We start from the raw sequence: 14,380 nt of genomic DNA on the forward strand, positions 1-14,380 counted from the left end.
CTCTAGCGATCACATCTAACTTGGAGGGTAACGAACCGGGGATTAATAAACGCGTAAGCAACACCTTATTTAGGTATAAAATACTCCAAACGACGCACGTGTGCCACACGAAACACAACCGTTTCAACCGTCAGATCACGCGATGCACGTGAAATAAGAAACACGAGTAAAGTTCATCAGCAGGGTGTCTCTCCGTCCTTCGAATCGTCGTCACACAATTTTATTGTTAAAACCTCAATATGCATTTGTCAGAACGTGCCTCAACAGCGTGGCTTTTTAAAAATCCGTAGTATCTGGCAATGTTATTCCCTCGATTGGTTAAAAGCATCGACGCCCCTCACGACGGCGGTCAACCCCCTTGCCATTACCTGGACCCCACCCGAACGCGGCCGCGACTGGCCTCTGTGCTTTCGTTTCCTGTCCCTCGCCTCGCGCCCACGGGCCGCCGCCCGCCGCCATGCCTGCCTGCGACACGACACTCGGCTCCCTGCAAGTCGGCCCGCGCCTCGCCCGGGGCCACGCGGGTCGGCCGCGAGGCGCTCCGCGCGCGCCGTGTGCAAGTCGGCGTCCGCCCCGCATCGCCGCGCACCTGCCGGCCTGGCGTCCGTCCTCTGGGTCGTCCTCTGTGACAGTACCCGCGCTCCCACAGGTTCCCTCGCTGGCTTAGGACCCACGCCAGGAAAGGGAGTTAGGGTGCTGCCCTGTCGCATGACCCCATTCGTCGAAGCACGTGGTTCGTGCCTTCGGAGCCAACGACAACCTCCGGACAGAGCGGGGGTTTCTGTCGCGTTCCTCAGTGGGTTAGCAAACCGACAGGAAGAGACGCCACGCAGAGAAGACACTACGCTAATCGACGTGGCACGCTCGGTGTCCACGAGCCGCAGGAGAGCATTACACCCGCCCACCCGTCCACTCGTTCATTCACCCACCCATTCGTTCATTCATTCCCAGGCACTCGAGGAAGGCGAAGGACGTGTGTTCTGTGCCCCGGGCCCTGGGCTCCGGGCTGGAGCAGGGTGACGACCGCGGTCAGGGCTCCTTGACCCCGTGGAGACCATCCGCATCGATGAAACACGAGTGGAATGAACTATCTGAGAACAGAACGGAGGCCACAATTCCACGTACGACGGCATCAAAAAACAGGAAAATTCGTAGGAATAAACTTAACCAAGCAAGCGAAAGAGGTATGTAACAAAAATTCGACCACATTGATGAAAGAAATTGAAGACGCAAATAAATAGAAAGAGATCCATCTTCACGGACCCAGAGAGTTAAGAGTGTTAAAATGTCCACACTATTCGAAGCCGCCCGTCAACTCAAGGCAATCCCTATTCAACAGCATTTTTCACGGAAATAAGAGAAACAACTTTAAAATCCTGAATAGCCAAGTCAATCTTGAGAAAGAAGATTATAAACTGTATTACAAAGTGATAGGAATCAAAACGGCATGTACCAAAAAAAAAAAAAAAAAGATATATAGACCAAAAGAACAGAATAATCTTTGACGAGGGAGCCAAGAATACTCAATAGTAAAAGAACAGTCTCTTCAATAAATGGCGCTGAGGAAACTGTATTTACATGCAAAAGAATGAAATTGCATAAATTTCATCTCACAGAAACTGCATAAATGACCACTCACAAAAATGAACTCAAAACAGATGAAATACTGAAATGCAAGACCTGAAACTGTAAAACATAGGGAAACGGTCCCTTGTCATCAGACTTGGGAACGATTTTTTGGCTATGACACCAAAAGCATCAGCAACAAAAGCAAAAATCGACAAGCGGGATGACCTCGGATTGAAAGGCTTTCGCACAGCAAAAGAATGGCCAAAAAAATAAACGTGGTCAACACAACGAAAATCAACAAAATGAATGAATCAGAGAAGATCTTTGCAATCCTATGTCTGATATGGAGTTAACACACAAAATATGTAAGGATGCAATTTGGTGCGGCCATTATGGAAAACGGTTTGGAGGGGGTCCTCGAAAAATGAAAAACAGAGCTACCTTATGATCCCGCAATCCTGTTTCTGGGCAATATTCCAAGAAAATGAAAACAGGATCTTGTGGAATCATATTATTTCCGATCATCTTAATAAACTATATCTGCAAATGGCAAATAACTACAGATTAAAATATCTCATTTGTAAAAGAATTACAGTTGACCTTCATTTATCGGAAAATCATGCCAAGATATAATAAGCATAAATATGTGTGTGTGTGTGTGCACACGCGCGCAGAGAGTCTTAAAAGGTTTCTGTATTGAATGTAGCAAGAATCTTAACAGAACTGTTACCTTACAAATGTCGAAGACATGGATAAAGGCAAAGAGGAAACAGACTTCTGTGAAATGACCGGTAGGGATTACACGCAAACGTTATAAAAACCATTAAAAAAAAAAACGCATAGAGAATAGTGGTCCTATTTTGTGACTGGTCTAAGCGCTCAGGTCACCTTGTTAAAATGTTTAGGTATTATACTAATATTTTATGTTTTATATCAGGAAATACAACAATGTGTAGTAGATATAAATCCCGTTCAAATCATAATAAGATTCTGTTATGCTCTTGTAGTCAGTCACATATCTGTCGAAGGCCTGGCAACTTGTCTATCTCGAGGGGTGCTAACAGGAGCCCCCACGAAGACAAGATTGGCCGTTTTCTTCCATCGACACTAACTCTCCTCTCTGACCGACGTTAGAATCAGCTCTATACCCACCATTTCTGCATCCCAGGATGCCTGGGAGAAAATGGGAATTTGTTTGTAAACATCAGATACCTTTGGAATAGAGAGCTGTTGTGAATTTCACCAAAGGCCCCTAAAATAATTAAAGAGGTGACAGGGGAAACCTCTCGGAGGGTTGAACGGAACAGAAAAGAGTGAGGGAAATTATCGGTGACGTGGTTTCTGATGTTAAGCCTGGAAGGTGAGATCTACCATATTTACCAAATGGAAAAGCTGAGATCCTTTGTTTTTGTTTCAAGACTTTGCAATAAATGACAGCCACTGTGGCAATAAATCTGAAGAGTAAAATTACAATGTTAAAAAGGTACATTTCAATCTAAAAGTATCTCATAATATACACTGAACATGTCAACACAAGTGAGCCTCTCCTCTGTTACATCTTTTTGACACACTATATAATATTCAATATTATTTAATGCACTAGAGCTAAACCTTTTAAAATCAAGTCCCAGCCAGTTATTGAAAAGAGGAACTGGATTCTAATTATTTCTTGAAAAGAATAATGTTCTTGAATCATTTTATGACACTATAAATATTTCGATGTGTATTTTATTGAGTTTCTAAAATTGACGAAGAGGTAGATTTTATAATTATAAATTTTGTCTTATGAAACGATCTTCTTTCAAGGAAAGAAAGCGTTATACAATGCCCACTAGGGGGCATCCTTGTCATCCAGAACGGAATTTGGGGGGAGGGGGTTGCAGGGCACAAACTGAACTACAGTCATATTTGACATGTTGGAAATGAATGTTATTTCAACAACAACAAAAGAGAGAGAGAGAGAGAGAGAGAGAGAGAAAGTAACTTTAAAATTAACAATACGGTGCCCATATTTTTTCAAAGTGGGCTTATACAACAATTTTAAAAAATTACTGACGTTAGCGTAAATTCGACTTGATACGCGCCTCGTGAGGACTGGGACCCGGGCTGCTAAAATGCCTGTTCGTTTCGGCAGCATCTCTCCAAAAGCTTCGTATCGTTTGAGACTTTCTAGTGATTTTCTTATCACTGTAACGTTTTGGCGTGATCATAATAACGGTATCCTAAATAAACACTATTTTGAAATTTTACTTAAATAAATAAAAAGTGAAGCGTGTCTGGCCTGCCGCCTCCGTCACACACCCGTCCCTTCTCCGCCCGGCCCCACCGCGGGTCACCGTGACCTGCCTCGTTGTGACGTACGGTCTCTTTTTTCTTGGTCAGAGGCAGCACTGGCCGCTTCCCTGCTGCAGAGTAATAACGATGCCATTTTTCTCTTGACCGATAAAGCAAAGCTACTCAACGGGCTGCGTGTTTCCAACGAGCGCGCCGTTTTCCTGAAATCCGCTACGTCACCGAAGCGAGAAACACTCTCTTTAATTGCATTCACTTTATTCCCAGAAGCCACTGAGCGTCAGTAAAGAAGTGTGTCCTAAACACAATTCTACAACCCACACCTTGCAGGGTGTGAACGTGCATCCATTCATTATGCTCCGGAGCTAGGTAATTCAGAGCATCTAATTTTTTATCTTACAAATTTCCCAGAAACTTAGCTTCATTCGCAGCATTTTAAAACATGAAATCTATTATAGGGAAAACGTAAACGGCTTGACTACTAATTTTTTTTTTAAAACATGCTTACATCCTGGGATGTCTTTTAAGTCTCCATGCAACCAACACGTGACTTTGAAATGCCTAATTTGCAAGTCTCTACACGCCCAAAAAGGCCTAGAGAACGTCTAACCACATCCTTTAAAGAAGGAATCACGTTGCTCATCAATTATGAGCTCACGGCTGTTGCGCTGCATTCCACGGCTCCACGAGGATGATTGATAATTGATGAATACGTCAGGACTCAAGAATATAGCCAAGTCTCGTGCGAAGTGTGCACGTTAGCTCGCATAATGAGGAAGACGTGGAAAACCACTGGATCGTATCCATCGTGTAAACATCTGCACTCGTTACGCATTCAAGAGACAACTCTTTCTATCTCCAACTATTAGCATCTGTGTGAATGTCCTTTAAAAGCAGAACAAATGACCGTGAGTGGAAGAGCACTTGGTCTTCTTAGTAGACATCGCGGCCGCCAAACACGCTGCATGTGGCCGAGAGCCTCAGACTCCGCCCCAGGGGCGGGCACCTGCCCATAGTGACACCGCAGGCAGAAAAACGGCCGTCCACGCACACTCCCTCCCGCGGCTTCTACATAACTAACTGCTCGGCTTCAAAATAAACCTGAGCGGAGCGGATCGCTATCGGCCCCAGACGGGAGATCGCTGAGCGACGTGTGCCAAGGCTTGATAGGGCTGAACGACGGGACGGTCCCGCCCTCCCGTCCGCGGCCGCCAACGCGACTTGCGCCCCGCCCCGCCGCTCACCGGTCTAGTCGATGTGTGTGCGCGTGTGCATGACGGACACACACACACACACGCACACGTTACAATCGCCACTAGAATAAGAACGGCTGAGACGCTCTAAAACGAAGCGGCGCCTTCGAGTCGCGTAAATCGCACCCGCCTCATGGAGCTCCTGGTCCTCAGAAGGTTTTCGCAAGTCGACGTTTCAAAGCGTGATTTTAGGAGCCGGGCTTCGTCCGAACGCTGTTCAGTAGGTCTGCGGCATCTTGTTCTAGGATGAAGTTGACGCGCGCCGGCAAGAGCGTGGTCAGTTTAAAAAGCGCTGTCATCTCCACGCGAAGGGAGACGGGCCGGGCTGTGCGGACGGGAGGCCTAATTGACAGGCCTTCGTGGCTGCCCCGGACATTCACTTAAGCCTCGTCCGCGGAACGGGAAGCCACCACACCAACGGGCAGGCCGGCTCACAAGCCACCGTTTGGCGGGGGGCAGAGGCGGGGCCGCGATCTCGTCCCCAAAGGAGCCGCGTCGCGAGCACAGGCTCGAGGCACCGCGCCCTCGCAGTCCTTCCCACGGTACCCAGACGGCGAAGCGTGATTTTTTCACGCTCACGTGAGTGACCATCGTCGCGTTGACGGTGTATGAGCGCGATGCGCTTCGCTCACACGAGTTCAGCTGGAACGCGGCCCCGCCACGCTCTTCATGTCGCTGAGAGGGGCCCCCGAGGCGGACGGGCCCGAAGGGGCCGGGGCGGCTGCGTCCCGTCCACGCTCTTTATTCAGATCATTTCGGCGACAATACAATGAAATACTCCAGGCCTTGGAAAACAAGAGACTCCTCGCTATGACAGTCGTGGATTTGTCTTCAAATCACGAGCGAATCTAAAGCCACTCCCACGCGAATGACAGCGAACGGCTCCACGGCCCCCTGCCTCGGTGACCGCGGGCTCGTCTGAGTCTGGGAAGCGGCCACCGAGCCCTGCGAGAGACGCTCGGTGTGCGTCCGGGGGCGAAGGCGGCCGCTGGCGACGGGGTCGAAATGAGCCCTGACGCCCTGGAATTGCGGCGGCGGCGCCCGGGGGCGCGGGGCGGACGCACTCACCTGGGTGAGCTTACGCTTCTCCGCGCCCCCGCCCTTCTCAGTGTGCAACGTGTAGACAGGTGTGTACTGGACAGAGCTGGCGTAGGGCCCACAGTCGTCCTCATTCTCCTACGCGGGAAGAGAGAGACGGGTCATTATTGCCAAAGGCTCCTCTGAGGACCGAAGCTATTGGTTAATCAACAGAGTGTCCGACAGGTGCACATAACAAAACGAGACTTCAGGCAGCAGCTTAAAGAACCTATTAGGGAAAATAATGCCTTTTTCTATATTATGAATTAATAGTTTCCAAAATAATCTCTTACCGTTTATTTGGAATAATCTGAATAAAATGTATACGAAGATTATTTACTCTCTGTTATTACAATGGAAGTTTTCAGTAGTATTTTCTTCTCCAAAGGCAGACATTCGAAACGCAACAGCTGATAAAAATCTACCAAGATGTAATAAGTAATCAAATCAAACACCCGTGTACATACACATAAACACTGATATACACACAACACTTATAGATTCACATACACATCCTCAAACACTAACTTCTGCAAATTAAGAACATGCTTCAATTTAAAGCGGCCACTATTGGAACGATCCTATAAAACCAAATGATGTCATTTGGGACTTAATTCTGCACCAAAAAAAAAATCTTTTTTTTTTTTTTTAAATTCTCAGCTCGAAGCGAGAATTTCAAGGCACTCAACTTTACGAAAACACCCATCCTGTGAGGGTATCTGTGAAGCTCTCCCTACTTCTTCTGTAATAAAATATGCAAACAGGAAAGAGATCAGTCAGCGGGTGCGCGTTGGGTGCCAAGCGGGTGCCAGAGGGCTCGTTATGAAACCCACGTTCCTGGGTTCGGCTCGTTTCCAAAGTGGTTCGCACCATTCCCATCACGTGACCTGCAAAGTGTGAGCTTCAGACTCAGGCAAGAACCCGGGGAGGACGGAGAGGAGCTCGCGACGTACCTTATGCTTTAGCTTGCTCTTCACTTCCTTTATCCCCTGCTTGGCGTGACTTTTTGCCTAGAAAAGGACAATACGAGTGTCTGGCTTAGCACGGCTCTGTCACCACTTAAAGAGTAAGTGCGTGAGACCTCATTTCGTGAAAACTGCTAACTGTTCACACTGTCGAGAAAAAAACGAATGAGGCAAAACCAAAACATGTCATACACAGTAAAAGATCGTCTGGAAAGCCAGGCAGCACTAAATTATATTTCCACGGTGCTTTAGAAGAAAACATTTTCACATTCATTGTTTCATTGATAGAGCCACTGAATCTATTTAAAGGGTCCTAGTTTAACTCCTACACTCTCATTAGGTCAAAGTAAATAATTACCAAAAACAGTTCCCTTTCCCATCTCCTAGAACGTGTACCTCACTTTACTCACATTTAGACTATGTTCTAGTTCACCTAAACGGCCTCTATTCTTTCAAAACCCACCCTATGGACACTGATCTTTCTTGATGGCCCTGAGTCTCTGCAGCAGAATCGAGAGGCAGTCACAGTCCTGTAAGGCGCGCCCTGCTTCGTGTGACCTTCCATTTCCCTGGCCCCTCGCTGGCCTCTTTCAGGCTCCGGAAAATGGGGTTCGGGTCCTCTCCACCCTTTTCAAGTTACCCAGTTGAAACTTACCAGTAAACAACTATTCTCTACAGAAAAGCACCAGCGAATAGCTTTGGCTCGTAAGTTAAAATGACTTAATGAAGAAAGTTGCCTTAGAAAATTCTTTTGGCAAAATCAAGTATGTATTGACTGTGCTATTGTTTTTAGATTTATAAGCGAGTGTGTATATCAGCTCTAGTTTTCTTTACAGTCTCTGTAAGCACAGAAAAGTTAAGCGTAGACAGCATAGGAAAAGCATTCTAGGTTTAGGATGAGGCCATTATTCGCTTTAACAGATGCATCTTCAGGACTTCCGTAGTGAGCAGAGCACAGAGCAAAGCGACCCGAAAGCTGGACAGTGCCTCTGCCCCTCACGGTACCTGTCACACTCACTGCTCTAACCCCGATAGCCAGCCCAAGACCCAGTTCACGAGAGGTGCTCGAATAATTTGTTGAATGAATGAAACGGTTACAAACATGGATCCCAGTTTTTAAAATTTTACTATCTAAAGAAAAACAAGGTCAATTCATTCTGTTATACCCATACAAGAAAAAGTGGGAGTTCTGTTCGTAGCAATTTGTACTCAAAGGAGGAATTTCAGAGTTCATATTTCAGAATATGAACTCTCTGCGAAGACGAGTTTCAGGCACAACTCGTCCCAAACTTCTTGATTCAAGTATGGCATGATCACAAAATAAATGATAAAAGTACCAAGTACATTCTGAAGACCTTGATTTGGCTGAAGTTAACGTAGAGAACAATCTCCCAAAGATTCCAGGATGGAGCAGGACCAGGAGGAGCCAGGTCTCAAGGGTCTTCGTCATCACAGTAAAGAGATTTCATCTGGTTAATTATTTATTTATTGCTGTTGCTATTGTTATTGTGATTGTCATGGAGAATCAATGAAGAATTTAAAATATGGAGAGCCAAAGCATCTTTGAGGAAAGACAACATGCCATAGTTTTCTGAAGTTTTTGTTTTGTTTTGTTTTGCTTTGTTTTGTTTTGTTTTGTTTTTTTTAATCTACCTGAGCCTCAAGTACACAGTAAGAATTTAAGATATGGTATCAGATGAAAGACTCAACTCCTAAAAAAATGTCACTAACTCATGGACTATTTCAATCTGGGTGCACAATTTGGCTTGTAGATTTGAAGTAAAATGAACCATTTTTAGATCATATAAATAAAATATCTTCTCTATATAATGATATGATTTTAATACTTGAATTTTTTTTGGCCAATATTAACTCTAAATTTTAAAAATCTTATTGAAAGGGGAAATAAAAAATACTCTAGACTCACATGTCTAAAACTTCTCTTTTATCAAGAGAAGTTTTAATATCAAAAGAAAACTTACGAATTTATATGCCGTCCGTACGGCGGGAGTTGCTTTGGTCATTGCGGAGTTGAATAGTGCACTTCCTTTCTGCAAACAAAAAACAGAAACTTATTTCCAAAAATTTGGGGCCAGATTATCCTGAAAACAAAGCATCAGTAATAGAATAGAAAAAGACCTACAAAAATTATTTTATGTTCAGTGTTTTCGAACTTTTATATACCAAAGTAGTTTCACACGAAATGCCAATATTCTACTCTGAACTGTTTAATGTTGGGTGATAAAGTCTCAATTTGTGGAAGAGAGTTTGATATTTAAAAAATCGTATTAACGAAATGCATTATCAGAAATGATAAAAACACCCACCGAATCCTACCATTCCACCTAATTCCTTGTTCTGGAATGTAACACAAGGCGACAGTGAAATCTTGCTTTTCGAATCAAGCCATTTATCTCCAGACAAAAGCTTTCCATCTTAAAATGGTATTTATGACTATTGACAAACTACAAACATAAAAACTTTTAAATGTAAGGAAATATACAAACATTTCAAATATTGCCAATAAACATACTTTCACCGAACACAGTTCATCTAGAATGAAAGAAGAAGAAACGTCGAAGGGTTATCATTATTACCTTGACTGTGTGAACCCACTGTTGATATGACCTCGGGTTCCCTGGAATATATAAAAATAAGATGTCAGGCATATTTGATGACAAAGCCATAAAGCTACATCCATCAAGAGCTGGCATGTCCAGGATTTTAGTAAGCAAATTTTATTTATCTGCAATGCGAAAGAATTAATAAATAGCTCTAATTCTTAGGAACACAGTAATTACCATTTTTAAAAACATACACTCTTTCTTTGCTCATGCGTGAAGCTAATATGTTAAAGTAGTCCGTCACCTTTCATTTTAGTATTATCTTCAGAAAATACAAACTCTCTCGTGAAAGCCAAAATTTACATCTCTTAAACTGATTTCTCAGTGTTTTCTGTCTATGTTGTTTTGTAAAAGTTTCACCTTTTTTATGCAATTAGGTTCATTTCTAAACAATATTTTGAGTAAATAGGAAAATAAAAAACTGGAATGGAATTTAGAAATGCAGAGAACCTTGAGGCCAAAAAAAAAAGATTAATCTATGATTGTTGAAATGACCACTCATAGCCGCTTTTATTCCAGTGCAAATGAACTGCAGTTATAGTTTAAAAATTTTCTCTAGTTGCAAATCCAAACTGGAAAGGTATTGCCCAAGGAAATGTGAGGCAAACAGAGCTTTGAGTCTACAGAGCCCAATGGTTATTAGAAAGTGCGAATATTGACAAAACCAGCTCTCAGAAAACTAGTAATCACACATCCATCTCCACACACGGTAATTTTGTCAATCGGATTATATTAGTCGAGCCACACGACTAATCTAAGCTTATGTTTTCTATCAACTGACTTTGCTTAGAGTTCATCTACCTTCTTGGTGGGTTAAAATGCTTAAAAAACAAAGTCCCAATGGCTACTCAGAGACGGTTTGGTACCAAGAATCCCTAAAACAAATCATCTTCTCCTCCTTTTTCGTTTATTGGGGTATGACTGACATATAAGATCACACTCAGCTCATACTCTGCCCTTTACAGCTCACGAAATATTTTTACCTACGTTACACTGACTTGTACTTTTTTCTACTTTAAAAAATGGCATTGCCACGGGTAGCACAGTCCAGAGAGAAGGAAGCGGCTTTGGTGTCCAGGGGATCTGAGTTCAGGCCCCATCATATGCTGTGAGTGATGTGATTTGGGACTCGGTCCTCAGTCTGGCCGGTACAGTAGCTGTCACATCATGGACACACTGTCAGTGATGGTTATTATTATAAATAACCTGCCAAATGAGGACACTGAGGTTCTGAAGTGACCCCTTATTTACCCGAGTTCATAAAGATAGCAAATCTCGGTATTTTAATTCTTGGTTCATTAGTCCTTCCACTCTGAAATTCTACCTCTTCAGACTGCTGAATAAAATCCGATAAACCTCAAGTGACGTACAGAGTTCTTCTGTTTAATTGCCAAGTAATGGCAGTACCAGAAAAGGGGCTGCTCAACGCCCATGCCCCGAGGATAAACAGTTGAGACGAAGAATCACCAACAGCCATCGAGCTTTGCAGTGTGAGATCAACCAGAAACCCCCTAAATAAACTGCTTCAGAGGGAGGGGGAAAACGTGGTACAATTTAGGTAGACTCCTGTCAAAAAATGCTAAAAGGATACCTGTCTCGTTAAGTTTAGTGCTTTTAAGATTGAAGGTTTTTATTTCTACAACATTTATGAGACAAGCGCATTATTCTTCGAAAATGTTTTTTTTTTTCCAAAGCTCTTTTTCTTCTTAGAAATGAATCTGAATGCCAAAAAAGAAAAAGAAAAAGAAAAAATCCCTGAGTCCTTCTATTAAACTACTGGATTATAGGACTAATAACCATTATTGAGGAAATTCCTCATATTGTCTTGTTAATCAAATAAACAATTTTTCTCACACTCAAGAACAAAATAGCTTTCTCACTTGCCCGAAGACGACTCAAACGTGTTTGTTTAAATTCCAGTAATTTGCAGTTACTTATCCAAAAAAGTAGAGTATTCTAAATTGTTTAGTGAAGCCAGAAAAATATCACTGAAACTGATGATCACCTACTACTCCTTCCAATTCCTTTGCTACCTTAAGTTAATGTAAAAAAAAAAAAAAAGAATTAAATAAATATAAGACCGATGAAATTATTTCAAAAAACGAATAAAGAAACAACAGATGCTGTTCCTGGAGAGTGAGCACACGCGTCCAGAACCCCAACCTGAAAACGCTTCTCCTTTTCAAAGTTTAAATACTAAGAAGTGGATTCAAATAAAAAATTATAGGAAAAAAAAGGGGGGAGTCTTCACTACTCGACGCTGCTTAGCTGCATTTTTGTAGACCTGTGTTTGCGTTGACCTAACGTGAATTACACGTCCTGCGTGCGACGGTTCCGCATGGTCCATTATGAATCGGAGCCACCATCATCCCAAAGGCCGCCAGAGTCCCCTTTGTTTTATTACCACTGTGTGTATTAGCGACAAATACAGTAGGAATCGAGCTGCGCGGATGATGATACAGAAAGGGGCGATGTTGGATGCTTTTCTGAAATTTCCTAATTGTTCTTGCTTAAAGGAACCTATTTTTTCTTTCATTTTAGCGAATGCCGATTTCTCCTATGGCGATCTTTCTGAGGCTTTTGCGTGTGAAAATATCTATCTACTTGAAAGAGACAGGAGCTTTGCTTTTATCCAATCAGAGTAGGGCAGCTGGGGCACTGCGAATGTTTCCTGGAAGTCCTCTGATTAAGACGACCCCGCACCCTAAGAAAGCCACGTGTCATAGTTTTGGAAGCGAGAGCTTCAAGGCCAAGCAGCCACACGTCAGTCCGGAGGCGAGCCGTGTGACCTTGAGCGAAATAATGACATAACTGCCCTCGTGAAAACGAGGTGAACCAAGTCCCTCTCGGGGTGCTGTGAGGGTTCAGTGAGATAGTATTTGTGGAGCTCTCGTGAGACCTTCTACCACACCGATCGATATTCAATAAGTGTGACGTGTTCTTAGAATTATGACTGTAACTATGAGAGAAATGACAAAGCTATTTTAACAGGTTACTTCTCAGAAGAACAAACATTTCGACATGTTCTTTCTCGCAAATGCTGTCTGGGTGACAAATGTTAGGGGCTGGCCTCTAGGAGCTATTTTGAAACTGTATATATATATATATATATATATATATATATATCCTCACTTACAAGATCGTTATTAATTTTTATTAGGTTATTCCTCTTTTTGTTTCCAATCATAATGAATTTTGCTTTATTTTCTTTGAATGATCTCTGTGTCTCTCTCGGATACTAACCTAAAGTAGAATAATTAAAAAATGACACCTGACAGCCAGGCATGATTTTTTAATGTGCTTTCTTGCTGAACCTGCGAAAATTAATACTGGCTGAACTCTGCTTTCTTTGGGGATCGTGACTGCCTTTCCCCCATTAAGATAAGAATTCAAAACCTTTTTCATTTTAAGGAAAAACAAGGGAAGTGGTTGGTGTTAAGTTGTCCTGAAAAGTGGCAGTCCGTAAGTCAGGTGCCACCCGGTGATCAATATTCTCCTCTTCTTTTTCAGACAATAAGACCTAAAGGGGAAAATTTTAGTGACTCCACCCCACCTCCCACCAGAAAAGCTGCCTACCTTCTACCCTGCTACAGAGGAATCTGGACCGATAGTTAATTAATCTTAACCCACGGTTAAGACCGTGGAGTTCAACTATACGAAAGGATCATAGTTCTACCCCATTACTGTCACGAGATGTCATCTTCGATTCCGCAGAAGATGCTAGCCCCACAGGGCACAAGGATAATGAGACTGCAGTTATGTAAATACCAAGTAGATGCCTCAAGCCATTTGTCCGTGAGCTGACAGTATTTTGCTTGTCTGAGTCGAAAAGTAAAAAAGCCTTAGTTTCGCACGGAAGTTCCATTGAAGCTAAAATTTAAAATGTTTACCCATGAGCCGAGGAAAGCAAGGAGCTGAAAGAGTCCACACTCAGCTTACTTGCTGAGTCAAGTCGACCAAGTTTTTCCCAAGCCGAGGGCTTTCAATGAAATGCTGTGCTCACCTCAGATGACGTGGACCTCAGCTCATTTGTACCTCGTTTAATGAACGAATTACCTCGATGTCTTCTATTTTTATGGTGCAAAAATAAATCTTAGGAATAAAATTAAATTTGGGGAACTCTGAAGATGAGCGCTTTGTAGTCGCTGTCTTTACACGTTTTATTTCTCAGTTCTAGCAACTGTTTATTCACACGGAGTAAAGAATGTTTTTTTCCAAATTAAACCTACAGATAGGTGGAAAAAAATACTATCATACCAAGTAAAAATGAACACACCAGGGATTTGTGTTCGTTTAGTTCACCCCTTATCTAGAACAGTGCCTTGTACGTAATTACACTCAGCAAATAACAGCTGAATGAATGAATGAATGGATGAATGAATGAATAAATAGGACAATTCATAGACCCTAACAAAATCCTCTGCCAGAGTCAGGATTATATTCTGATGTGCAAAATATCAGTTGATATGTCACTAATTGCCTAGGTAATTATAGCATTGTCTGAATATTTACATTTGAAACAATGGAATTGTTTAATCACATTAAAAATAATTATATTAAATAGAAATGGGGTGCCACGTAACGGATGTTGCACACATAT

At 42.8% G+C, this 14,380-nt stretch overlaps 1 protein-coding gene across 2 annotated transcripts in view; it reads right to left on the bottom strand.

Moving 5' to 3' along the window:
* The window catches only part of DENND1B (DENN domain containing 1B), a 124,070-nt gene that overhangs the window by 10,241 nt on the left and 99,449 nt on the right, over positions 1-14,380 (bottom strand). For both annotated transcript variants that reach the window (XM_036235481.1, XM_036235482.1), the window contains 4 exons: positions 9,754-9,794; positions 9,139-9,207; positions 7,145-7,201; positions 6,183-6,290 (listed from right to left, as the gene is read on the bottom strand). In XM_036235481.1, coding sequence (XP_036091374.1) covers positions 6,183-6,290; positions 7,145-7,201; positions 9,139-9,207; positions 9,754-9,794 — 275 coding nt within the window. The remainder of the gene's footprint in view (positions 1-6,182; positions 6,291-7,144; positions 7,202-9,138; positions 9,208-9,753; positions 9,795-14,380) is intronic.

The sequence above is a fragment of the Rousettus aegyptiacus genome, unplaced genomic scaffold (genome assembly GCF_014176215.1).
Source record: "Rousettus aegyptiacus isolate mRouAeg1 unplaced genomic scaffold, mRouAeg1.p scaffold_m13_p_18, whole genome shotgun sequence".
Classification (NCBI taxonomy): domain Eukaryota; kingdom Metazoa; phylum Chordata; class Mammalia; order Chiroptera; family Pteropodidae; genus Rousettus; species Rousettus aegyptiacus.